The 26,406-nt window shown below is 36.5% G+C and overlaps 1 protein-coding gene across 1 annotated transcript in view; it reads left to right on the top strand.

Moving 5' to 3' along the window:
* Window positions 1-23,211, top strand: part of LOC116172189 (T-box transcription factor TBX20-like) — a 37,280-nt gene extending 14,069 nt beyond the window's left edge. Inside the window, exons 2-3 of the mRNA XM_031489344.1 lie at window positions 14,536-14,771; window positions 22,265-23,211. Coding sequence (XP_031345204.1) covers window positions 14,536-14,771; window positions 22,265-22,823 — 795 coding nt within the window. The 3' untranslated portion in view covers window positions 22,824-23,211. The remainder of the gene's footprint in view (window positions 1-14,535; window positions 14,772-22,264) is intronic.
* Window positions 23,212-26,406: the final 3,195 nt, after the last annotated feature.

Below are 26,406 nucleotides of genomic sequence, written 5' to 3'. Positions count from 1 at the left end.
TTTTAATCCGTGCGATTAGTTAACCAGGCTAGACCTGAGTTCTCACAAGATACACCGACCATAATAATAATAATAATATTGCCTTTATTAAAAAAACAAGAAAAATAAACAACAGATAAAGTTAGTACAAGGCGAAGTTCAGATTAGCAGCAAAATAATGCCATCTGTTCTTACACTTAACCTTGCTATTTGAATTCCGATCGGTGAAAAAGACGAAAATTACATTATAAAAGAAGTATAGAATATAAGAAAAAAAGAAAAAAAAAGAGATAAATATAAATTGCATCAATTTAGGTGTACTATAATCTTACCGGTATAAATATGTGAAAATTTAGAAATGGAGAAATGGAGCACTTACTTAAACTGTATTTGTTTGTACCCTAAGCAGATCTTTATGAATAATGGATTTGAAGGTTTTTAGGGAAAGCGATTTAAGGTTCATGGGTAGTTCATTATACGCATGTGTAATATAATAGGTGTAAGATTTTTTGAACGCTTGTGTTGTATGAATCGGAGGCGTTAACAATCCCTTGAACCTCAAATTAAGATTGTGCACGTCCGTTCGAAAATTAATTTTCTCGTACAAGTAAGTCGGTGTTTTATTTATTATGATACTGTGGAATAAGACTGTGGCATGCAAGAGGCGACGATTTTTCATATTCAACCATCCGAGCTCAACCAATTTATGACTAATACGTTCTCGCCTTCTTATTCCAAATATTAGCCTTAAGCACGAGTTCTGTAGCTTCTGAATTCTGTTTATATTAACCGAACCAAGGCATGGACCATACAGAGAGTCACAGTAGTTGAGCCTGGATAGTACCAAAGTGTTACAAAGAAGTTTCTTATGCTGAGTGCCAAATAGGTGTCGGTTTTGATAAATAAGTTTTAGACTTGCATAACCGCTTCGCAAACACTTTGAAACATGATGATCAAAACGCAAGTCTGAATCCATGGTAAGCCCCAAATTATTCACCCTATCCTCCAACGTCAACGGCCTATTATTTATCGTTATATTTATTCTATCCATAACTTTAAACCTATTTTGACGACTACCGAAAAGTACCATTTTCGATTTATCAGGGTTCAATAGGAGGCCGTGCGCGGCCGACACTCCTGACATGCGCTCCAACTCATCGCTCATTGTTACGCACGCTTTGTGCACCTCATTGGGTAAAAAAGAGTAATATATTTGAGTGTCATCAGCGTAAAAATGAGACAAACAAGAATGAAGAACGCCAGGAAATGTCGATATGTATATGGTGAATAATATGGGACCCAATACAGACCCCTGCGGAACACCGCTCTTCACAAGTAACGATTGTGAAATATTACCGCCTACTGAAACTATTTGTGTCCTATTACAAAGGTAATTAGCAATTAAGCTTACAGCTGTAGGACGAAGACCAATATACTTTAACATAGATTGAAGTAAACCATGGTTGATCGTATCAAATGCCTTCGAAAAGTCCAACAACACCAATACCGTTACTTTACCCTTGTCTGTTGCGCGCATAATATCATCCGCTATGTTTAATAACGCCGTATACAAACTGTGTCCGCCTTTGAGCCGGATAGATTTTTGGTATGAATGTTATTGGACTTTAGATTGCATTTCCCAATTGCCACAACAGATGACTTTTTTTCAAATGCGAAAATACCTAGAAAAATATCCATAATAAAGGGTTATACACCGTTTAGCCAAACTAAAGTTATTCAGAATAGAAGTAAAAATTTATCAATATAAAAAGGAGCTTGTACCTAAATGAGAAAAAAAACTAATTTATTAATTAATTAGAAAGAACAGTGAAGGACATGCCTCTTGCATCATACAAGGAAATCGGATGATTAGTCTTAAGATGCAAGAATGTAGCGAAACAATGTAAACACTTTGCCAATCTTTTTCCTACTAATTAATGAACGAAATTATACCTAAACGGAAATGAAAATATGATGTAAATGAGTCTCTGAATATCATAATATGTAATTTAATTATAACAAATAATTAAAGAAATAGCGTTACCGTTTCAGTTCAGAATTTAAATGTGTAAAAAATGCATAGCATACCAGAGATGATGAAATTGTGATAATAATTTTTTGAAATGTAAATATTAATGCGACCTGCTTGTGGTAACATCCCACACACAACAAAAAGCTACAAAATTAAACTTTATTAGTTTCTTCTACAAAGGAAATATAAATAATTTTATAGGATTTCCTGAATATAAATTAATAACCGGGCCAGAAATCTAATTATCTTATTAATTAGCCTATCCCATACACTTTTACTTTGTGAAGATATTTTGTAAAAATACGATCAATTAAATTAGAAACCTGGATAATTATGTTATTATTGTTAAGTGTTTTATAAGGAATGAGATAATTACAGATCGAGTTTGAAACTTGGACAAATTTTATGACACGTCTTAAAAACATTCCTGGACATGATAGCTGCGTCATTTATGAATGGACCCCCTTGAGGCCAGGCCCGTACACAAATACTCATATTTCAATCTCCATGAAATGGATTTTAAACGAGTTGCTTGTTAGGCTCTAGGTGAGAAATTTGTTGTCCTCAAGACTCCCTGAAGCGTATGGGCTCACCGGGTAGCGTGTTTAGAATTATAAAATCTTACTTCTTGGGTGATATGTGTATCGTATTTGCTGGAGAAGGAGATATTTGGAACGTAGGTAGTTTTCTAAAAATGCCCACGGGTTTCACAGCAAGGGATTAATGCAGCTGCGACAAGACACTTTTCTTCGCATTTACATTGTCACATATCATAACTTGTAATTTTAATATGCATGACATTTTTTAAGCAATGCTGGTGATAAATGCTAAATGACAGGTTTTGGTTTTTTATATGCGCTCACTTGGGCGATTCAAGATTCTCAAATCTAAGTATATTTTGACTGGTACCATTCATTAATTGTGAAAAATTTTATCACATACTGCTAATCCGCTATAAATTATGGGTTTAGCCTAAGATTGTTGACATGTTTTACGATTACCATATACTGACGATACGCTAACGTATAATTGATTCTTTACACCCAGAATCAACACTTGCGGTTAGATTACGTCATCAAATTGCGAGAGAGGTTGCCACACACGAAAATGTTTCGATTTCCGATTCATTTACGAAAATATTCGCCGGTTACTAAACACGAACGCAATAAATTTCGACCGACTAAATGCATATAAATGGTAACAAAATGGCATTTCCCGAAAATGCTTGTGCGGAACAGTATCATTATCGGGTTTAAACATTTTCAAAATTGATATGTTTAGGGGTTGCGTGCGGCGACTTCCGATTAAACTGCATGCACGTTATCAACTTAAGAATCGATTTCGACGACGTCCGACATAGAAAAAATAGGGATCGCACTCTATTCTAGAGCTGATGCGGTTGTGTTAGTTCCATCAGGTTTAATGCACTCATTTGTATTTCAAGAGAGTAAATTAAGACGAGCTGTGGAATTCTGAATTTAGAGCTATACAGAGATATTACGACGCCATCAGCGATGGCAGTTATATACATGGCACCAAGTAACAACCCTTACTATGCGTGAGTCGTTATATATCCTATTCTACAAATTTGCGTCAGGAAGAGACCCCCCTAAGGTGTGAACACATTTAATATAGGCCTCTTTCCCCGACGCACTATTTCTGTATTTTCCGCTTTTCAGGAATCAAATTTGCGGGTAGACTCTTCACATTTTTTCTTATGTTCAAGTGATCAAGAAGCTGAACAGACATGCGTACATTATTGTGCTGGTTGCGACCCATTAAAAGGATGCAATGACCTTTCCCACCAATATAGTTTAAATATCCGAATTGCTTCACTTGCGTCCAGGTCTCATCAATTGTCAAAAATTGGTCTTAGAAGTCTCTTTAAAGTGACTTTTTGCTCTGAATGGGCAAATGCGGCATCACCACTTTATCTACGATTTGTGACACGGAGGTTATTTTTTAACATCTATTGGAAGTAGTTAATCAAATTCTGCGCGTACATACCATGTAAGTACAGTGATAACTGAAGGCGATAAACTTACCAGAACTCAACATCAAATTAATTTTGATTCGATTCCGTTGCGGTTTTTAACATTAGAAACGTTTATGGTTTCGTAAGATGTATGGGTATAAAAAGTTACGAGTTTCGTTCAAGCAGAAAAGACAACGGTGGCGCTTCAAGTGACGATTTTACCGTACTTGACTGTAATCGGTAGGTGAAGGAAAAGTCGATACGCTACTTACTTAAGAGTGCTCAATTGTTTAGTTACGATGCTTACTATTCATCAGAAAGGTGACGATTGAATAAGAGCTATTTGTGTTTTACATAGGTATGGCGTTATACGATTATCATTTCCAGTGTCTCCAATGGTTGCAGGGATTGCGAAATTTGTGAATTTTTTCCATGGAAAAACTTTGTGAGCATTCCAAAAATTAAAAAGTGGAACTTATCCAGGGACTTATCTAAGGAACGCTTCGAATGGATATTTGACATTTGATTTCAAGGAAGATAGCATTATTTGCAACGTTCCTTGACAAAATGAAAAGAACTCCATATTTTCAACTGTCAGAGATCAGGCCCAATATATCAATTCTCTTTACTCAAAATCGAGCTCAAAATCGTTCTGAAACCTTCATTTACCAGATTCCTTTCGTCGGTATCCACTTCTGACGCCTCCTCAGTTATATAAATGTGCCATTTCCTTGCAAAAGGTGGTTAATTTCGCCCCTAGGAAAATATAAAAACATCATATTCCGTCACGTAGGAGTTTACAAGATCTCTCCGACGACACTAGTTTGAAAACGATCAAAACTGTTGAAGAAGATTAGGAAAAATCTGAAAGATCACCGCGGTAGTAAACCGTGCTCGAAAACGATGCAAACGCACCGAAAATTTAGGGGATTTGGGCTTTGGGCACTCTTTTAAAAGATCTTTAAACAATTTTCGCATGCTTGATGGAAAGTGCGTCAAGATTTCAAAGGGAAAATGCGCCAGTACCTACCTTGTTAATAAAAAGATGCACAACACAAAAGAAGAAATCCTAAACAAACCAACCTTCAATGATGTACCTACCAATAAAAAATTGACCGTAGTAATTAACACCAAATTACATTGTACCCGGTAAGAGGGCAACAAAAATTTTCCTTTGGGAATGTCAACAATTTAATGTTTAATCATATACAGCGGCGCATACTCAATTTCGATGGGCAACTTTCTTATTAGCGCAGATAGGTAAATGAAAATCTCTTAGGTACTCGTTATCTCTTTTTTCATTCTTATTCCATTACCGATACCAGAAATAAGCTGCCGTCTTTTGTTTTTTCCCTACAGAGCAAAATGGAAAAAATGGCCGATTGCTTCAATTTCCTGTGCCTATAACTCCTTTATTTTTGAAGCTAGAACAAAATCGCTTTAGCATTATTGAGGCACTTTTTTAAGTAGAAATCAATGCTTTCAGTCGTTTGTTTCTAACCGGTTTAGTAAGTACGCTGTAACTCAAAGTTGATGAAAATAATAGTTGGCCATGTGGTTCTAAAAAATTGCTTATGTTACGAGCTTTCCGAAAATGTATGATATGTCATACTTATATTTTGAATAATAAGTAATATGAAAAAATGTACTAATAAACTTGACAAACATTTAAAGAAAACAGTAAACAAAACAGCTGATATTCAACAAAATCTACAAATATTAATAAGCGCCCTCAATGGTGAGAAATGCACATTGTTGGTTCCCTTTCTCAAAGATCTTGTAGCATTCAGGATTTGTAGTGGTTGACTGCTTCAAACGCTCTTTCTGCATTTTCCCGTAATTCTTTCTCAGTTGTACCTATAGAAGAATATTAGTATTTTTTTAAAAACCCACAAGAAATCCAATATGGGTTTAAGTGTGGTGAACGTGCTGGCCATTTTATTGGTCCTTGCGTTCCAATCCAATTATGTAGTTGATACGAGATAATTTAAAATTTAAATAATTTTGAACAATTATCGAATTATGAGCTGGGGCACCGTCTTGCTGAAAAATAACCGTTCCTCTCTTTTCTAAAATAATATTAAATCTTCCAGAGTGCGCTTTAATGTTTTAAACTATGATGTCGTTTCAGGTAACACCACCCATTAAACCCAAATTCTTCTTGGGCTCGTATAGATATAAATTTGATGCGGGTTTTCATTTGCCTATAATAGCCTATATTTTATGTATTAAAAATTGTAGTACTTGATATATAGGTATGTGTGCATTATCAGTCCAAATAACGTTATCGCTAAAATGTTCGACCTCATTTTCATTCCTAAGAAACCCATGACAAATCTTGCGCGATTGAGGAAAGTCTTCAGATTGATTCTTACTATACTTATATGATTTGTATTTCTTCATCTTAAATTTGTTAATATCTGTTGATTTTTGGCCTAATATCAAATAAATAAGTTTCCTTTAACTTAAAATATACTTTCCTCCTTTTGTGTATTATAAATTTGCTTATAATTATTGCCTGCCTGTTTTTGTAGTTTTCTTGCCTCCTGAGGTGAGCATAAGGATGCAGCATTTCTTCCGCGTATTATACGTATAGGTATAGTCAGACGCTAAGAACAGAAGTTGAGGGTGTGGGCGAAATAAATTGTAGAAGCTTGGTGTGTCTTTCCCACATCCAAATCCTGCACTGGTTGTTGTTCGTTTTCATTGTCTAGGTTTATCATGACTTCGTGGAAAATGGATTCCAATACCTACCTACTGGAGGCATGGCTCTAGTTAGTTATTGTTGCACATTGCTAATGTAGGTATGCGTAACCGTGACTGTGGATAGACATATGGTTAAATTAACATATAGGTATAGGCACTAGATGCACCTAATGCTCGATTTTAAATGCTTCAAAGGCGGCTAGTATAGCACGTCCTACCGTAGATGCAGTGCCAAGTCGCCAGCCTATAGAGACACCTAGGTGTCAGGTCTCCTACTGCGTGTGCTGGTGTGTCGGTGGAGAAAGGAGCTGTTTTAAACAATCCAACTATAGTGGTTTTCGCTGCTATTACCTATGTGATAAAATAAACAGGACAATACGTAGACGTTTTTATTATTGCTATTAGAGTTTCTTAATCTTAATGTTAATTTTTCGGAACTGATAAGGGACGTCGTCCTCAATCTTAGGGTCAATAAAAAAATCTCAACAGCACGATTCCTTTTCGGACTTGTATCAGGTTATTGGTAGTCGTAGTGGTTCTTATACGTACATATAGAGCAATAATAAATACACACAAAAAGAGGCAACTGGCTCAGAAGGAACTTCAGAAGAATGTAACACTGTATAGGTGCTGAGTCAGGTGCCAATGCGCCTTTAGATGAATGGGACGATTATTTTGGTTTTTTAAAATTAAAGGCACCTACAACCAAAATTTCGATAAAATTGCTCCACAAATAAGGAAGTTGTCTATTGCGCATGCGTGGTTACGGAAGGGAAACTGACTACTTATCTCCATACTTGGATGGGTAAACGATAAATTAGACTTTTTATTTCTTCTAACACACGGTGATAGAATCTGTTATACCTACGTTAACCTCGTACTTAATCTTTCGGTTTCTGGAAAGTCAAATTCTAAACAGCGGAAACTAAATTTGTCCCCTACAATAATATTTAGACGTTGCCGGGTTGGTGTTATTAACTGTACCATTCGCTCTTTTAACGCGACAAAGAAATTTTTCAAATTATATATGGGGAGATGAAAATTAGTAGCTTGCTCGCCTCAACGTGTTACCGTAGTATAGCATTGTTTATTCATGGGTAGTGGTATTTGTGGCAATAGCGAGTGCGAGCGACGCACCACCCCACCACAACTCGCCTATAAATATATATATATACCTAAGAAGAGCGGGTAAAAAACAAATGACTTGATGATAGGCGCTACGAAGAATAGCTGTGCACAACGAAATTCCTTTATATAGTAACTAGGTATATAGATATACCTAGCACCTAACCAAATAGGTATTACCTGGTAAGATAAAACCAACCTTCTCATCAGTTAGATACTTACCGCCCATTTTCTAGACCTTCACCCATGTAAATTGCAATGAAAATAACAGCACTTAGTAAGAAGTTAAAAATATAATTAAGTTCTTATAAAAAATAACGTCATACTTCCATCATTATCGCGAAAATCTGGAAAAATGTAGGTAGGTAACTATACCTAGTTCTTCAAATTTCTCTGGAATGAACGATCAATAATTCCATGCTTATAATTAGTAATAAAATAAAGCAAGAGAGAGGTAGTTGATTGAACTTGAAATGAAATTATACACATCTAAGTAATTCCAATTAGATCGTAATTGTATAATTGGTTACCGGCTTTAAATAGGTATGATTTGCTCTCGATTAGTTTGATTATATTACGGAGAGCATTGAGTAATGTTGACCTTTTTCTCACTTCAATAAAATCGAATAGAACCTTACCGCGTGTGTTGTATGAGTTATGGGAAATGTCGAGAAATGTCATCGGTAGGTACTAAATTTCACAATTTGTCAAGCGACATATAAACGTAAATGTAATGCTGAAGTTATCGATTTAGGTATACTCGTGTTTCCTTTGTGAAAGGAAAATTTGTAGTTAGGCGCCGGAAAATTGACGTTTTATTTATTTAACAACAGCGTTGCGCGAGTCGTGATGGGGTGGAAGGAAAGATATGGCAGATAATCAAGAGCCGCCTGATAAAGTAGGTAATTAAACCAAACGAGAATTTAAAATCACATCGAAAACACTTCATTTGAGCTAATGACACTTTAAACGCCGCCACTCCTAAAAGAGTAAATCGTAACTGACAAGGGTTAAAGAGCTTCTAAGAGTAGTTAGTAATAGACAGATTATCTTGAGTGCGCTTGCGCCCACTCGCCCGGAACACGCGCTCCCCGGAACGCTAAAGTTCCCCCAAATGCTTTTCCCCCCCTGATTTCTATCGTTGCCTGGCAACGTACTCGTAATTCCTGCTAGCGATAATGATTGGCGGCATTGCTACTTACAATGGCCGCCGTGTCCGCACGCGATAACAATGCTATTTATTTTAATACATTCTTTACATTTCAGCTCAGTTTTACCTGTAGCTTTGCAAACTGATGAAGTATTATATTTTTACGTACGTACGTAAGTGTTAGTCATATGAATATAACTTACAATTACATGGTTTATTAATTAAAAAATTGCTTTCAGATTCATGCTCTGTTAGTGATTCGAAAATCTCGTTTCTTGTTTAGATAGATAGATAGGTACCTACTAGGTACGTGAATTCGTGTAACACAAGACTTGAAGTTGTTTGACAATATAGTTTACCTATAGAAAAGAGATGTTAGGAGTCCTGTGGTGGTAACTACTTAGGTATCTTCTCCGGAAGTCATCGCATAATTAAGATTAATTATTACATGGAACGCACGTAAAGGGTTAAGTTGGCTGTGGTGACGCTTAATCGGTGCAGCCTATAAAGGCAATTGTGCGTTAATGTTTAGCAAATTTGAGTTGTGGCAAGTTCACCCCTATTTTGACAAGTTCAATTTCACAATCCTCGTATTTTCGGAGTTCTGCATGTAAAGTTGCATCGTATTTGGCACTATACCTGCTTATAGGTAGGTAATTATTGCTTTACCTACTTTTTTCAGTTAGGTAGGTACCTACTTTGAGAGTAAGTAGCTATAGGTAATTACTTTTTCCTAAATTTAATCGGTAGTAAGTAATTAATAATCTTAGGTAGGTATTACAAAGACTTGGGAAAAATACATATACCTATAGGAAGCATTAAGTAGGTAAGTACCTACCTAATAATAAATGTCAAATGTCTATACCTATACATTTTAAAAATTAATTAAAAATCAAAATCTACTGAAATAGTGATTGAACCGAACACGTTTCGACAGCAAACAGTAACAGCTAAGTTGTCAGCTGACGATGACAACTTTGTTGTCAAAACACTTTTGCTTTAAAACTATTCAAATTCTATTTTTGGATGTAGATATTGTGTTCCAGATTAGGTATGCATCAGAAATCTGAGGTTAAACCAAGTGTGAAACAGACTGGGAATTTTGATAACATTTTTCGGGGAGACGTTGGAAACATACCCGTGCATGTCCCTTCATAATTTCTTTTAACTGTATAGACAATAAAATTGTAACGGGTTAGGTACTGCACATATATAGGTATAGAAATGCCTGGCGTTCTTTGGCATTTGGGCAAAATAATTTACCAAGAACTTCAATGTTTAGTAGAGGTTCTCAAAAAAAAGAAATAGTGATTTACGTTACGTCACCGCAACAAATAAAATTAATGCACCAAACTAGGTCAAAGTTATCCTAATTGCAAGTTTCCTCCCTTCGGATTTATTTATTCACGACAGGTTTTAATTCAATTGTTCTGTGAGTGCTAGGTACATGAAAATGAAATTTTTTAAATTTCGTATCTCTGCACATTTTCCTACTTTGCATTACTGAACTCTGCGACATTTACCTAATTATAGGTAGGTATGCATTTAAATTCTTAAGTGAATCGAAGTAAGATTGACTAAGTTACATAAATAAATTGATAGATATGCTGTTGAGATCATTCGTTGCTAAACTCCCAAACAATAAAACTATACTTATATTAAAAGGCGGGTAATTTACCTATCTAAAGAGATATTACTTTTGGTACAATTTTAGAATGTAGATACCCAAAAATAAATATTTTTACCTATACATTTAATGTAGGTACCTACAAATTTTGCTGATCAACATAGGTATAAAAAAATCGTCGAAAAAAAATCTGTCTGTATGTAGGTATCTGCTCTATTCCGGCTAAATGGCTGAACCAATTGGAACCAAATTTGACGTAAAAGGAAGAACTGAAAAACGTTTGGGCAAAATATACTTTATTACGAGCCATATAACAATTAAAGATTGATTTCTCAGAAACCGAACGCTGTAGGTGCGCCTATCTGTTCAAATAACAGCAGAAGAAAAAATTTGCTGTGGCTAACACCGATACCACCCGCACACCTGCGCATGTGCGATTCTGCCCTTTTATATCTAATATATGTGTACCAAATTTGGTGCCAATTGGTTCAACCGTTTAGCCGGAAATGAGAATAGAGGCGGACCAACAGACCGACATCATATAATCGAGATTCCTGCTATGTGAAAACGTGTGTTTCCGTCTAAAAGGTAGGGGGTTTTTACCCCAATGCAATACTTACCCCCCTTACTAACGTGGTAAGTAATTTAAAACAAAATCGGCAATTTCGGTTTTTCCATCATATCTTCGAAAGCAATCGGAGTTTTCTGGTTTTCTTTAAACCATGATGAGAATAACTATTTAATTGCGCAACTTTATCGTACTAACTACTTTGACCATCGTCGTATCTTCGATTTCTCAATCGTTGTCTTGTAGAGTCAGAGTAGAGTGCAAATAGTGACAATAAGAAATTTTTTTAAATTTTTTCTATCTGTTCCAATGTATTTTTCGCGAAGGACCCACGAGTACGTTGAACGCTAACTTCAAATATATATCAAAATATTTGCCTATGGCGCGTTCAATTTGGAACACACGGTATAAAATATTGTAATTATCCTAGGGGTCTATTAAGCCGACACTGAAAACGTTGACTTACCCTATACTTACCGTTCGCAACTCTGGGAAAAACCTACGAGCAGCGCCACCCACCTTTCAAGTCGAAACGATGGACGTTCCGCGGCAGTTTTGAATTTGGATGGCAGCCGGCTCGATATGGGTGGCTACGTTGTGTAATCGGTTCTTGTATGTGTTGGGACGTGAGACATAATCGGGAAGGGAATTAAATAAAAGAACTTTTGTGCGTAAGAAATGACAAGAACAAATAAATATATATTAGGCACACAACAAGACCATACCAGGGAAACCTTCTACGGGACAAAAACCCCGGATTAGGCCGTCACCTGTAGCAATAAAATGCAAGAGAAAACACATATATAAAACATCTCAAATTGCATGATAAAAACCAGCTAATCAAATCAAATTCAATTAAACAAGTTCATAAAAACAAAATACAAGACATCATAAATGCAGAGGAAAACCTGATAAATCAATTCAGTACAAAAAACACATCAAAATACCTGAACAATCAATTGAGATAACCAACTCGTAAAATAATAAATTGCATGTACATAGGAAACGTGTAAATGGTATGGCTCTACTCCAGCCTTCAGTTAACATAAATTAATTTAACACGAAAAGTATATGTGAGAATGCCAATAGCAAGTATTCATGTGAAAATCGATTATCGCTCAAGCAGAACATATTTTGAATAGAGGAAATGTTAAAGAGAGCCCCTACATATCTCGCATTGCTAAGATGCTAAGAACTGCAATCCGCACGAGACGAGTAGGCAACAGATACAGCGAAAAATCGAACTGTAGTAGGTACTTACTCCACGGAGACAGAATGAACCACAACACACATAACGCTCTTATTGCAATGAGCGGAGATAACATGAGGCAAACTTTTACAAAACATTACAGGCAAATTTATCTGAATAATAGGAAGCGATTATTTAAACAAAAGTACGCATCATTAAGTAAATAATTCCCAAACAATGACCTCAAATTAAAAAATAAATGAAAATAAAGTCATACAGGGTGACCCATCGTTATTATAGATGCCGATACAAAATAAAACGTCCGCGTGGCGTTATATGGTGTACACTACAATATTTATTTAAAAAAATGAAGGTTTAATTTCCCTTGTGTAATATTTCAGATTGTGAAGAGGAAAAGATGAAGTTAGAAAAAGGGAATATTACTAAGTGACAATTTGCGCCGACTAATTTGATCAGTACTCGTTACTTAAAACGTATTTTAATTACACACAAAATTCAGTTATCGTTCATAGAACTTCAATCCGTTCAATTTTTTAACAAAACGCGAGACAAAACTACAAATAAATTCTTAAATAAAACAGATCATATGACATATTTGTCGGCCGTGGAAGATATTATATCCACGTTAAAACAAAGGCAAAATATAAATCAAAAGGCACTTTACAGTTACATTAGCATCTTCTCTATTTCATGTAATCAATTGCAGAACAATTCGTCACGACCGACGGTAGCAAAAATGTACGACACCCGAAAAGACATGACAAACCGTTACAGATTACCTGCACTTTTGTACCTGCTCCGATGGTTCACACATTGCATTGTAGAACGTCTGATCTTAAATACCTCATCAAAAAAAGGGTTTCGGATTGCGATATAGGTAGAAAAAGATAGGTCATTAAATTAATACATATGGAAAACCTAAAAAGACACGTGTTAACAAAATAAGGAATCTTTACCGTGTCCCATTCACGGAAATACGTTTAGATGTAGATTTCAGACAATTTTGCTTGATCTCTCTGGATTGTTAACATGAAATTCCCACATCTTTCGCAAAATAAAGACCAGCCATTTCAAAGACAAAAGCAACAGATATAAATATTCTCCTAATGTATAGCGGATTCATTCGGTTACTCAAACTAAGAGTACATTCAACGAAACAACGGGACATTACAGTACGTTGACCGAGATATCGGCTCGACGAATTTTATTGAAATTTTGGATATGCAGGTATATTAGGCATAGGTACGGAAAGGAAAAATAACCGACCGGATTTTTGAAAAAAAATGTGGGACCGCCGCAACGGCCTCAACCATTTTTTTCAAATTGTAAACTATTCGAAAGACTCCTTTTCTGTGTGTGTGTGTACAACCTACAAAACTTCTGTTAGGTTTTCTAAAAAAACGGATAATAAATGTTAAAGTTAAAAAATTAAAAAAAGTTTTGCATTAGGCGTAAGGGATGTGAGACTGTCAAAAACTTTTTTTACATCTGATTTAAGCTAGGAAGCCTGTTCTGTCGCGAATTTGACACGTGCTTTTTATTTGGAATGGAACATTTTTACAGTTTTAACAAAGATGCTTAAAATTGTACTTTATAAACTTTTATACTTTTTAGGTATATTTAACGTGCTTTTCTTTAAATTCTGAGTTGTAACCAAATTCATGCGCAAATTACACTGTATGTTCTTAAACTTCATTGATTTTACATCAGTTCGCAATAAGATTTAATTAAGTAAATTGATTTTAGTTAGTGCACGTAACGTATGCATTACAAACGTTATGTTACGGCCAACCGTCCAATACCTCGTCCTCACATGTTCGTTTGAAATATTTTAACCGAAAACACCTCAACGTGTGCCACAGCCACAATAGAGTATGAATATTCAAAATAACAATAAATCCGGTACATATAAATTCTTACCTACTCATATAAATTGTGTGATCAAAACTCTCTAAACCTTCTCCATATAGTTTTTATTCGTTGAAGTTTTTTAAAAATAAAAGCGACTATAGTTTCGGCGTACTGCCATCATCAGGCGACTAGAAGTTTGCGAAATGCACCGACGATTAGTTGACCGTGTTATAGAACATTTTTGTTGCATGAAACACAAACATCGTGACCATCATACAATAAATAAACAGTAATAATTTTGTTTTTTTTCAGATCGTGCTCAATTCAATGCACCGTTACCAGCCAAGAATTCATTTGGTCAAGTGGAAGGATCACACCGGTCCCGTCACCGATTTAGAACAAGAGCAGTATCGATCCTTCATCTTTCCAGAAACGGTTTTCACCGCCGTCACCGCCTACCAAAATCAATTAATTACAAAATTGAAGATAGACTCAAATCCGTTCGCGAAAGGATTTCGTGATTCCTCAAGGCTCACCGACTTTGATAGGTAAGTTCTTTGATTCGTTTAGCTTATTTACCTACTTTTAACGGTTAGAAATCAATTGAGGCTGCACTTTTGAAAGATAGCCATCGCAAGCTTTAAGTATATCTACGAGTTGTAATTTATGCAATCCCATTGTGCGGAGATGGAAAGCGATTTGTCAAATATGAAACATTTCAACTGGAAGATGATTATTATTATGTTCATTGTGCAGCATATTCAAGGTCCCAACATTCGATATTACGTTAATATAAGATAAAAATCACGTCTCGACAGATCTATAGGTAGTGTCTGGGTGGTCAAAAATCTTAAGTAATCCGTTACGAAATGTTTCACAAGATGGTAGATAATATAATTCTTTAGATATCTTGACAATCTTGAGTTTTATGGCAGTTTATTAAGTCATTGTACTAATTTCCTCTTTTTTTATTTGTAAACGATTAAATTTGTGGCAACCGCTTTCAGGCTTTTGAAAGGCACTTCTATTGACTGTCGATACCCACTTCGTATTCTTGATGCTTGTTTTTTCGATACGCTCGCAGGCGATCAAATCGACTAGGGTATTAAAAACGAAATGGATTTGACACCAAGTCCTTTTGATTGTGTAAGTAGTAGGTGTGACTTTTCTGCTCGTCCATCTACTATGCTAATGATCATGAACATTCAATTAACGTTTATGAAGTTGCTAGCATATCTACATAATAATGGTGATCAAGAGCTTTTCAAGAATTGCAAATGAGTCCCAAGGAATATTCGACTCTGAAACAAGTCCATTGAAAATTGAATATAAATTAAAAATTCTTCTTATTATTGGTTTTGCTCGAAAGAAGGTGACCACTGGATGTATTAAGTTCGCACGACAATAAATTCTTCGTAAATGGTGCCTGGTGGCATAAATAGTCAGTTGTACGGCTAACGACAGTTATACGGCTTTCGGTTCGAACTCTTACTTAATAATGAAATTTTTACGCGATCTCAAAAATACAACATGTTATTGTACATTGTACATAAAAGTACAACTCAAAATATTTGCATTGAAAGCTTGGCGAAGAATTTCGTTTTACGCGATCTAAAAGTGCATCGCCCTACCTGCATAAGCCATGTTTTGAAAGTTTTGGTAAGAAATCCGCTCTCCCACCAGATTTTTACTTAAGCACTTGCCGAATTTAGAATACGAATCGAACCCACCGCAACCGAAGCGTTCACTCTGTTTTTTATACACGCAAAGGTATAGCAGAAAATACTTCTTTCATTCTCCGTCGCGACGGCTTTTAGAACCGGCACCACGGTAGCGTTTCGACCGAAAGCGACCACCTGTTAGCAACAGGTTGTACTTCATGCACCTTTCATGTTTTCTTTACCATGAATTCTTGATACCGCGTTCCTTTTGGCCTGTTTACTTTGCGTCTCCTTCCGATATCATTAATACCACCATTCCGTCGTGCCCCTTTCACATTTTCGATATCAAAACTATATGTTTCCTTTGCGTCTTCGTTAACGATTCTTTCCGTCTTTTTCACGCGTCATGTTCTTTAAGCTTCCTCACGTTTGTTTCCTTTATACATGTCTCGTTTGTTTACGCTTTCATCATTCAGGTTTTCATTGTCCTTCTCATAATATTCATATCATTCCTTCAAGCGTCTTACACAATCGCTTCATGCCTTCTTAACGTCTATTTTTTTTATCGGTTCCTTTCTTTACGCGAATGATTCACGTCTCCATCGTCCTCTAATCCATTTTCCTCCTCGAGTCTGCCTTTTATACGTCTGCTAAACCTTTTTCATACTTTGCTGATACTCTGAACTGCTTTTTTCATTACAAGTCAGTCCCACTTACTTCATTCACGTTACGTGTCCTTTTTTCAAGTTTCGTCTATTACAATTTTTTCACGCCTCTCGGAGCAAAACTTATCTTTTCCTTTACATCTTCTTTGCGTATTTTTGGTGACCCTTTTCGCCTTTGCGATTTCACTCCAATTACAGAGTTGCGTGACCCCTCTTTCTTAGCCCATAGTCCCTTCACACATCTTCGCACCACGTTATCTTCGTTTAACGCCACCTCTCTTCACACCATTTTTAAGCCTCCTTTTGTTCGCCTTTTTCCTTATTGTCTACGCGAATATTTCACTCATTTTACCTTCCTTTACACCAACGCAACTTTTACCAATTCTTTGCGCTTCCGTTATTCCCCCTTCCTTTCCTCGGATGTTTTGACATTTCGTTTTGCACACTTCTTTCCTTCGCATTTTTTTCGTTCACTTCCTCTATTGACCATTTTACTTTCTTCACAGCTTTGAGCTTATTCATGCATTTGAATGCCTTTTTTACACTTCCTTCGCAACTTTTTTACGCCTCATTACTCCTTTCGCTTTCTGTATACATCACCATTTTGGATGTTTCTTTCTTCACAGCTGTTTCTTTTAAACTTCCTTCTTTCACTCTCGCCCTTTCTCTTCTTTTCCTCTGGTTTCGTACTTTTTTCAAGCCTCTTTATTTCAAACTCTTCTTTAACGATACGTCTCTTTTGCGTTTTTTTCGCATTCCTGCATTTTTATTTTCTTTAAGCTTCCATACGTCTTTTTCCTTTACACAATGCCTGTTTTGCTTACCCTTTATCATTCAGATTCATACTCCTTCTTCAGAACTCCCTTCACTCCCTTCCTTCGCGCATTGTTCACTGCACGGATCCTTCACGTCTACGACTTTACTGCTCCCATTCTTTACCAGTGATGTACGGCTCCATTTTTTGAAAATCCATTTATGGTCTCACTTCGCTGTTTTTCACATATGTTCACCCCTTTTCTTGACACCTTTAGACACTTTGGACGCATTTTTCTTCTGTTCATTAAATTCCACATATACGAGTATCTCCACCATGTCTCTTTCCTCTTCGGTTCCTTTAACGCCTCATTTGCCCTTTTCGGTGCTTTTATTTGATATCTATTCCTTCACGCCTACATCAGAGTTGCCTCGTGCCTCTGTCCTTACCATAGTCCCTCTTGAAATTTCTTCCATAGGCGTGCCAAAGGGTCTTCAAACTTTGTTGTCTTAAGGAAGGGGCTCCCCCATGAATTTTTTCCCGAGATACTGTTTCTGAAAGTGAAATATGCATAACTTTTATCTGCAACAACCAATTTGTCTCAGATTTTGCATACCCAGTGGTGCCAAATAAAATTTTTGAAAATTTGGGGGAGGGGGGTGTAGAAGTAAAAACACGGAAGCATTGCGGAGAATTTCTCGAATAGCTATTTAGGTTAAAAAATGCAGTTTATCTGTACAAGAGTTGTGCACAATTTATGCTTGTTTTGTTAATGCCTTCCTTACATACGTTTCTCTTCGTTAAAACTTGTTAGTTAGACATTTCCTTTTGCATTTCTTTTATTCGCATATTCCCTTCTCACCTCTTCCCTTTACTCTCCGTTTACATTTTCTCGACATGTATGAACGATCCTCGAGATTTAAAAATTAATACACATGTTCTTCAGGATATAAGAAAGGTCGCTATTGTTTTTGGGTACGTAGACCAACGGGCCAAAAGTTACAGCCCAAAAACTGTCCAAACCTCCAAAAAAGGTTTGTTTTATAACTCTTGCTACAAAGAACATATGAATGTCCGGTTTTTTGTGTTAGTAAACATTCCGTAAACCTCAGTCAACGATGTAGATGCCAAAAAATATTGCGCATGCGCATTCCAACTTATGTATTTACGCAATCCCAATTTTTGTATTAACGATTCTCGAGATCGTTTATAATTTTGTTTATTATTTTTATTTTTATTTTATTTGGCTTCTATTTTTGAGTGGGCAGGGTTTCAGCCAAGGCTGCTCTACCAACCCAACCCACTATACATTTACAAATACCCATGCCCGAACCCGGATTCGAACCACGGAACCTTAGCACCACAGTTCAGCTTTAACTGAACTGACCCACACGGTCCGGCTTGTATTGCTGTTTGTCTGTTCGTCTGTTTGCCCGCCTGTCTGTCCGTCAGCCTATCCGTCAGTCTGTCTGTCTGTCTGTCCGTCCGTCTGTCTGTATGTCCGTCTGTACGTCCGTCTGTCTGTCCATCTGTCTGTCCGTGTGCATGATAACTTTGTGTACAAACGTCCGATCGCTTTGAAATTGATACACATGTTCTTCAGGATATAAGAAAGGTCGCTATTGTTTTTTGTTGTTTTTTTATTTTATAAGATATTGAAATGAAATGAAATGTAGGCACCTCAAATAGTAAAACTAAAGCAGATTCAAAAAATTTGTTTTCAAGCTATGCTGATCTGGTGGGACGGAATCAACCCCTTAAGGTGTATATTGTAAAAATGATGTATGTGTGAAGATCTCGAGGATCGATTGGAATTCAGTTGTATGGGATTTTTTGTTAAGATATTTTAATGAAGTTTTGTATGTACCTTGGCACCTCGAATAAAAGTAAAACTAATGCCGATTCAAAAAATTTGTTTTGCGCATGCGGAGTTGATTTTTATTTGTTAAGATATTTAAATGAAATTTTGTATGTACCTAGGGCCCCAGAATAAAAGCAAAACTAATGCCGATTCAAAAAATTTGTTTTACAAGCTACGCTATTCTGGTGGAACAGAATCAACCCCTTAAGGTGTATTGTAAAAATGATGTATATGTGAAGATCTCGAGGATCGTTCGGTATTCAGTTGTATCCCTAGTTGTATCGGATTTTTATTGCTCCCTTTACAACACTTTTACACTACGTTCTTTAGGGTTTCCTGAATGGATTCCATATGCATACTTCAGGATTTTATCACGCCCTCTTTACCTATTTCTTTCTCTTTCTTCATCCGGATTTTGTTCAAACTCTTTTTTTTTAAGCAACGTCTTCCATTACTACATTTCATACTTCTTTCTCCTCTGCCTTTTCAACTCTTCCTTCGTCCTTTAGGCGTCTTCTTCACGCCCCCTCCTTTAAAATTTCTTTTCTAGTCTTTACACCTATTCGCCACTTATCTTCATGTCACTGCGGGTTTCTCAGACAGTCAGAACTGTTTCCTTTTTACATCGCTTCCTTTTCATTCTTGCTATTATCACGCGTTTCTTGTGCTTATGCATTCATCATCCCGCCCTTCACACTTTTTCTTTGTATTTCATTCAAATCTCTACGTTATCTTCGCACTTCCTTTATTTCCGAACCATTCACGCCATTCTTCAACTTTTCTCCTACCTTTGTGTGTCACGCCTCCTCAAGCCTTTTGCACTTTTATACGCCTTCTTCATACTCTCTTTACGCACTTTCTAGAACCCAAATGATTTTTCTCACCTAACTTCACGCCCTTTTCTTCTCATTCGCGCTTCTTTTACGCCACCTTCACATCTCGTTCATGTCTTCTTCGCGTCTCTTTTTTAAAACTTTCCTTCATATATGTATACGCATTTTGCGCGTTTTCTTCGTTTACTCACCCCAACAGTTTTACACACTACTTTTGTATTCTTCTCAGATCTCTTTCGCGCTTACATTACACCTTCACACGCCTCTCTCCACCAAGAGTCTCGTTTCTTACGGCTTTGTTTTTTGCGTCTCCTTCTCTGACAGTTACGACTCCCTTTTTATCCCTCTTTTCCTCACGCTTTGATCAAGTCTTGTTTACGTAAATTTTTTTCACCTTCACAATTTGTTTATACATGGCGCTTCGACCACTCCTTCGTCACAACTTCTTCGCCCCCTTTTACGAAAGCTTTTTTCCCTTGAGTAAAAAAGGAGAAATAACATCAGTAAGTACTCGTTGAAAAACCGCTGGTGCTTCTGCATTATATTGCATCTTCATGTTTTCTTTTACTGATATTTCGCTCAAATATGCCCTCTCAGGCCAAATTTCATTAAATTATCGAAAAAGACACTTTTCGAAATGGAATAATATCATTCTATACAATTCACTTTGTAATATCAACATTTCGGTGCTTTTTTATGGTATTGTTACCCTACTGTACACCTACTGGTAGTAATTTATTGAAATTCACCTTTCATGATGGTTTTAGCTAATCTTATAATGTCGCGACCTTTGAATTTTACAGTTTTTGCCTTAATCTTTTCCAAAAACTATGATGTAATAAGTAATAGGTATGTTTACAAAAATTCAAATAATTTAGCCAGCTTTTTCTGAAAAACGAAGCTCGATAAGAACAAATCAGACTACTGCTACCAAATTGGTTTGAAATGATAGAAACGTTTTTAGACGTTCTTATCACACATAGAACAGATTATTTACCATCTTGTATTTCATAAGAGAATTTCGATTTAAGCTGATGCATTCAGTTTCTATTTTGTTTTGGATTATTGGGTGTCTACTTCGAGAATGAAGTTGTATTCATGTGTATAGATGTAGCTCTCTGAGAAAAACGTTTTACTAAGAACACCTTTCTAAGTAATTACTACTTAACTTGCAGTTATTAGCAAGCCGTTTTTACGGTCCATAAACTTAAACGGTAGCGTAGTGATGAGCTTTACCCTCGCGTCGTCTCGCATAAAGGTGTGATGTAAGCACGTCAGGATCATCTACTTTCAAAATAAAAAAGAAGCCTTTTTATGTCCGGACCGGCTTTGAGTTATTATACGTTACACCATTTAAGTTACGTATTATTATATTTAAAATAAGATTATACATCACACATTTCTAACGTACAATAAAAATTCCGATGTAATTGTATCGCGTTATGTTATATGTCACTTAAAAGTGTTGCTATCTCGGTAATTTCCATGACAAAAGGCCCGCTCCCTTCGGGGCTTCTTTTCTATAATTATCGTTGGTAGCATCCTCGATACTTAAGGAGAGGAACATTTAGATTCGACCCGAAGAAGAATTAGGGTTTGTCGCCTCCGTTTTAAACAAATCATAGAGAACGCGTTCAAGTGGAGAAACCGTGAAAACAATCAATAATATTGAGATAGAATGATCGCGCGGTGAGCCGATAATAAGAGGGCCAGAACTCCGCCTCTCGCCGCAGGCTGCCACCAGGGGTTGCATAGTATACCCGCCGCCCTAATTACAGACGGACAAAAACTCAAAATAAGAAAATAACTGGGAAAACACCGCGTTCACGATAGCCTACCTGAGGTGTGAGAAAATATGTCGGGTTCATTATATCATCAAGCCATCGTCATGAAGACAACGATTGTCTAAAATTACAAGGCGGCTTCTACTTCTCCGCCTATATAACACCGCGCTGAGATGAAAACACGTAAATTAAATTCTATCACAACAGCAATAAGCCCGAGATACATTTTGCTAAATTCGTGCCAGGTTATTATGTTTATCACTTTCAGCTTTATCGTGCCCGCTTTAATAGTCGAATTCCATTTAATTAATTGGTGCGTGCTGAAATTCGAGCTGGCCCCGTATTAATTTCCTCATTAACCACTGTTAACAAACTTATATAATTACGCCCGGGTACATCAAGCGATGCCGCCGAGGTGCACGCGATTTTTTTCTTACACCTGTAATTTAATGCTCATTAGTTACCCCTTCGCTTTCGTTTCAGAGAACCGATGGACAGCTTGTTCATGGAGCAGCACTTCCTACGAAATTCCCTGCGACTCTACGGAGATCCGCTCGATGCAGAAAACAACAATTCCGGCTCGCTTTTCTCGGCCGCGATGATGGAGAAGGCTCGTGCCCACATACAGATGTGGGGAAGAGCTGGAGGTAATCCCTACAACCCCAGTGAGCTACACGCGATGTTGCTCAGTGGTGCACCAGGACAGTATTTAGCACGTAGCGCAGTTCCTTTAGGTATACCCACACAATTGTGGAGTCAAAGCGGTGTCTCATGGCCTAATCCCATTCACGGCGGATTGCCCCCCGGTTTACTGGGCCCGCCGCCCCCTCACAGGCCGCAAATAACTCCCCCGCCTCCCCCATCCTCAACACCAAGTTCCTCGTCTGGATCGCCCAGTCCTACCACCGTAAATAGCTCTTCCGAATTACGTCTCCCCAAAGCACTATTTCCGAGCACCTTACACCGCTTCAGCCCGTACACTCCCTCACTGTCAAGAACTTCAACCTCATCCATTAGCCCGACGTCACGGTTAACCCATTGATCAACTGTCCTGCTGTAATCCAATATCCTACCAAAGAAGTGTATGCATAAGACTACTGTATGATATCACTGTACATAATCAATTTAAATATATTTATTACTTAGTAGTTTATTATGTACAAAGAAGTTCTTTACGTCGTATATTTTGTATAAATGTACTATTTATGACAGTATTACGTTTACCAGTGTGTTTTTCGAAGAGAGAAACTAAACTATATAGTAAATAGACTCTCGCATTACGTGCGGATCATTGTGTTCCTTATTATTGTGTAATTTTCGTGTGAATATACAGTCACGTGTATATTTTATATTATTTGTTTATTGCCTGGGATATTCTGTTTATACTTATTAGCCTCGTTGTTGTTATGTAAATATAAACATTACATGGATTACATTAAACCAACTTAAACACTCGCAACTAGTTTTTCTTTTGTTCTGAGTTCATTCCATATATAAGTTGAAAGCTCTTTCAAATTTTTGACACACTTGATTTGAGAATTGGGGGCAATAAATCTTCGTCACTGCTGCAGTTAAGAAAATGTTGTGACATTTCGGGGTTGCATAGAATTTTATTAAAGGAAGAGGGTCTATTCTCATTCTTATCTCTGACATGCTGATTTAGCATGTCAAATTGTGAAAAGCTGAGAACGGCATTTGCTATTTAAATTGTGACGGAGAACAGCGTTTTGAAATTGGGCTGAAATGCAGAACAAGGTAAGTGAAATTTTTTTAATTGTAATATTGAGTCGCTAAATGAGATGGTAGGTAGGTACAATTGAATAAAGCTGATGATAAAATGGTTTGACAAGAATCGCGTGTTGCGTGTATAAATTGTAACAATAGAAAAATTTCGCATTCACGATTAGTAATTATCTGACAATAAAACCATCCCATATTTTTCATGAGGTATGAACAGGCATTACTATTCCGGTAACTATTAATAGAAAAATGTTTAATGGGAAAGATGGCGTAGTGATAACTCATTTTAAATGCTTAAAAGACTATTCAACCGTCCATAGCTAATATAACATCATAGAGTAAATTAGTAGGTATCAGAAACTTTATCTCGAAAAAGAAAATTTATTTCGTTTTATACCCATATTTACCTATTTACTTACATTTAGCACTTAACTTCTTTTGTCACGTTAGACTACTATATCAATTATTTAACTGCTATTTACGTAATTATTATTATTAAGTAATCATCATAAATGTAGTGTAAGTATCTAGTTTTGTGTTAAATGGAATGGGAATTAAAAGTTTAGTTAGATTTTTACAAAAACTTGTCAAAAAGTGGACATTAGGTACCTGCTGGAAATGTGTGCAAACTTCATTGCGACGATTTTTAATGACTTAGTGACACCAGTTTGAAGTATATAACTTATTAATTTATATTTTGGTTACTAAAATTAATAAAATAGATCCATAAATAGTAAGTGTGGGTGCTGCTCAAGAGTCACGTACGAAGCAACTTCCCCTTTCAATTAATTTTGAATTATGCAATATTTTTAGCATTGGAAATATTTATGTTCGTATATGGGTACAAGGTTACAAGTTTAATTCAAGGTCAAAAGACAACGTATCAGTTGCTACACTCGCTCACAAGCTCACTCGTGTCGCAAATGTAAACCTCCTGCATAATAAGCGTCATAACGTGAGTGATGTGCGATAATCTTAGATTGAAATCTGACTTTTCCTTCACCTACCGATCATGGCCGACTATGGTACACTCGTCACTTGAAGCGACACATTTGTCTCTTAGCCTTGAACCAAACTCATAACTTTGTACCCATACACGAACATAAACATTCCCAATGTGAAAATCGGATACAGTTTTGAACACCCCCCCCCCCCCCCCCCCCGAAATAATCTTTGTTCGCTCTTTGTTTGTAGAATTTGTTTGTTTGGTTGTCTGACAAGTGTTGGTGCTCTTTTAACATAAACGTTGGCCTTAACATGAATCTATGATTTATACCACAAATTTCATAGTAGGTAAATTTCCTTGTTCCAAAAATTATATTTTGCTCATTTCTCTGCCCTGCCTGATGCTCCTTGCGGGCACGTCTCCGCTCGCGCCGCTCAGGTCCAAATGTCGTGGTTATTTTGGAGATACTGCAGGCACTACATTTTAGACTAATAATTGTATGGCAGTCGGGTCTACTTCAATTCCACTCTGATTTACTTCAAACTCAATTTTTTACATTAATTATAAACTCGAGCTCATTAGTGACGTTTACGTGCAAACAATTCCTATTATCATATGAGATGAGATGAGATGAGTTCTTAGAAATTACGGTCCTTAGGACGTCGGGTTTATTAAAACCATTTAGATTTATTAAAGATTATGAAAAGTTGTTTCCATTGATGACTAGGAACTTACTTACGAATAAAGTCTTAAATGCATCGATAATGCTGACTTATATGAAGGAAATGTCAAAGGTATTTAAATCTTCTATCTTTTGGTGCATTCATTCAAAACTTCAAACAAAAAAAAAAAAAGTGGAACAGATTTGGAAGCATACTCTAAATTACGCGCGCTTGTGAAAGCTTCAACCAAAGGATAGGTACAAGCCAAAGAAATGTTCTGCATTTACAGAAAGCGACCTAAGAGGATTTTTAATTTCACCCATATGACAGTTTCAAAAGTCATACTTGAACTATCATTACTTGGCAACTTTAAAGCACATGGACGGAGATTGTGATTCAGGTATAATAAAATAGTATATTAAGAAACAAGTTTTATAAGTGGCGCGTTTAACGCACGAGTTCAAGTTTAGAAAACGAGCCGCTTGCGGCGAGTTTTCTAATGAACGAGTGCGATGGGGCGTCTTATGAAACAAGTTTCTTATACTATTTTTTCTATTGAGAAGATATTTTCGAGAAATTTTTATCAAAATGATGTTATAGTAACTTTTTGTAACTAGGGAATTTTGATATAGAAGTTGTATTAGTGCAGGTTGTATTAAGTTGGCAGTACGACGTCCCAAATATTTCACATATTTAAATACAGTCTCATCAATTTTGTTTTAATTAATAAACTTCAGAAATTAGTACAGTAACTGTGGAACAATTCATAAAGGCAAAATACAGTCCTTCGTCCTTTTATATAAGTTATGTGATATTCAGTCGTGTCACTGTCGATTAACGACAAAGCTAACAGCTAACAGATTTCGCCCATATGACACTGCTTCTACTTATATTGGTGACTGACATAAAAAGAAAAACAAAGGTTTCTTTTCGCGATTTGCCATTAACGGTCACTAACGGAGCGGTCCTTAGTGCGTTGTTGTTACGTGATAGGTGTCACTCATTACGACGAGTTCGGCTTCGGATTGTCACTTCCTCTTAGGAGCATAACGATACTACACAAATCAGGCTCACGATATTAATAACGCAGAACAAGTGCTAAAAGCAATAAGCTGCTTCTTTAAAATATTGTTTAATGTGTTCCGAAGGTATCCTCGTTGTCATCCTTTCCCCATTCGAAATCTCCTTTATAACCTGTAGGTCTTTTTTGGAAGATACTATTCGTACTAGTAATCATTGGTCACAGATTGCACGTAGATGTTGAACGTGCTACAAAA

The sequence above is a fragment of the Photinus pyralis genome, unplaced genomic scaffold (genome assembly GCF_008802855.1).
Source record: "Photinus pyralis isolate 1611_PpyrPB1 unplaced genomic scaffold, Ppyr1.3 Ppyr1.4_LG5, whole genome shotgun sequence".
In the NCBI taxonomy this organism is placed as follows: Eukaryota; Metazoa; Arthropoda; class Insecta; order Coleoptera; family Lampyridae; genus Photinus; species Photinus pyralis.
This window is presented reverse-complemented; position numbering and strand designations above follow the sequence as displayed.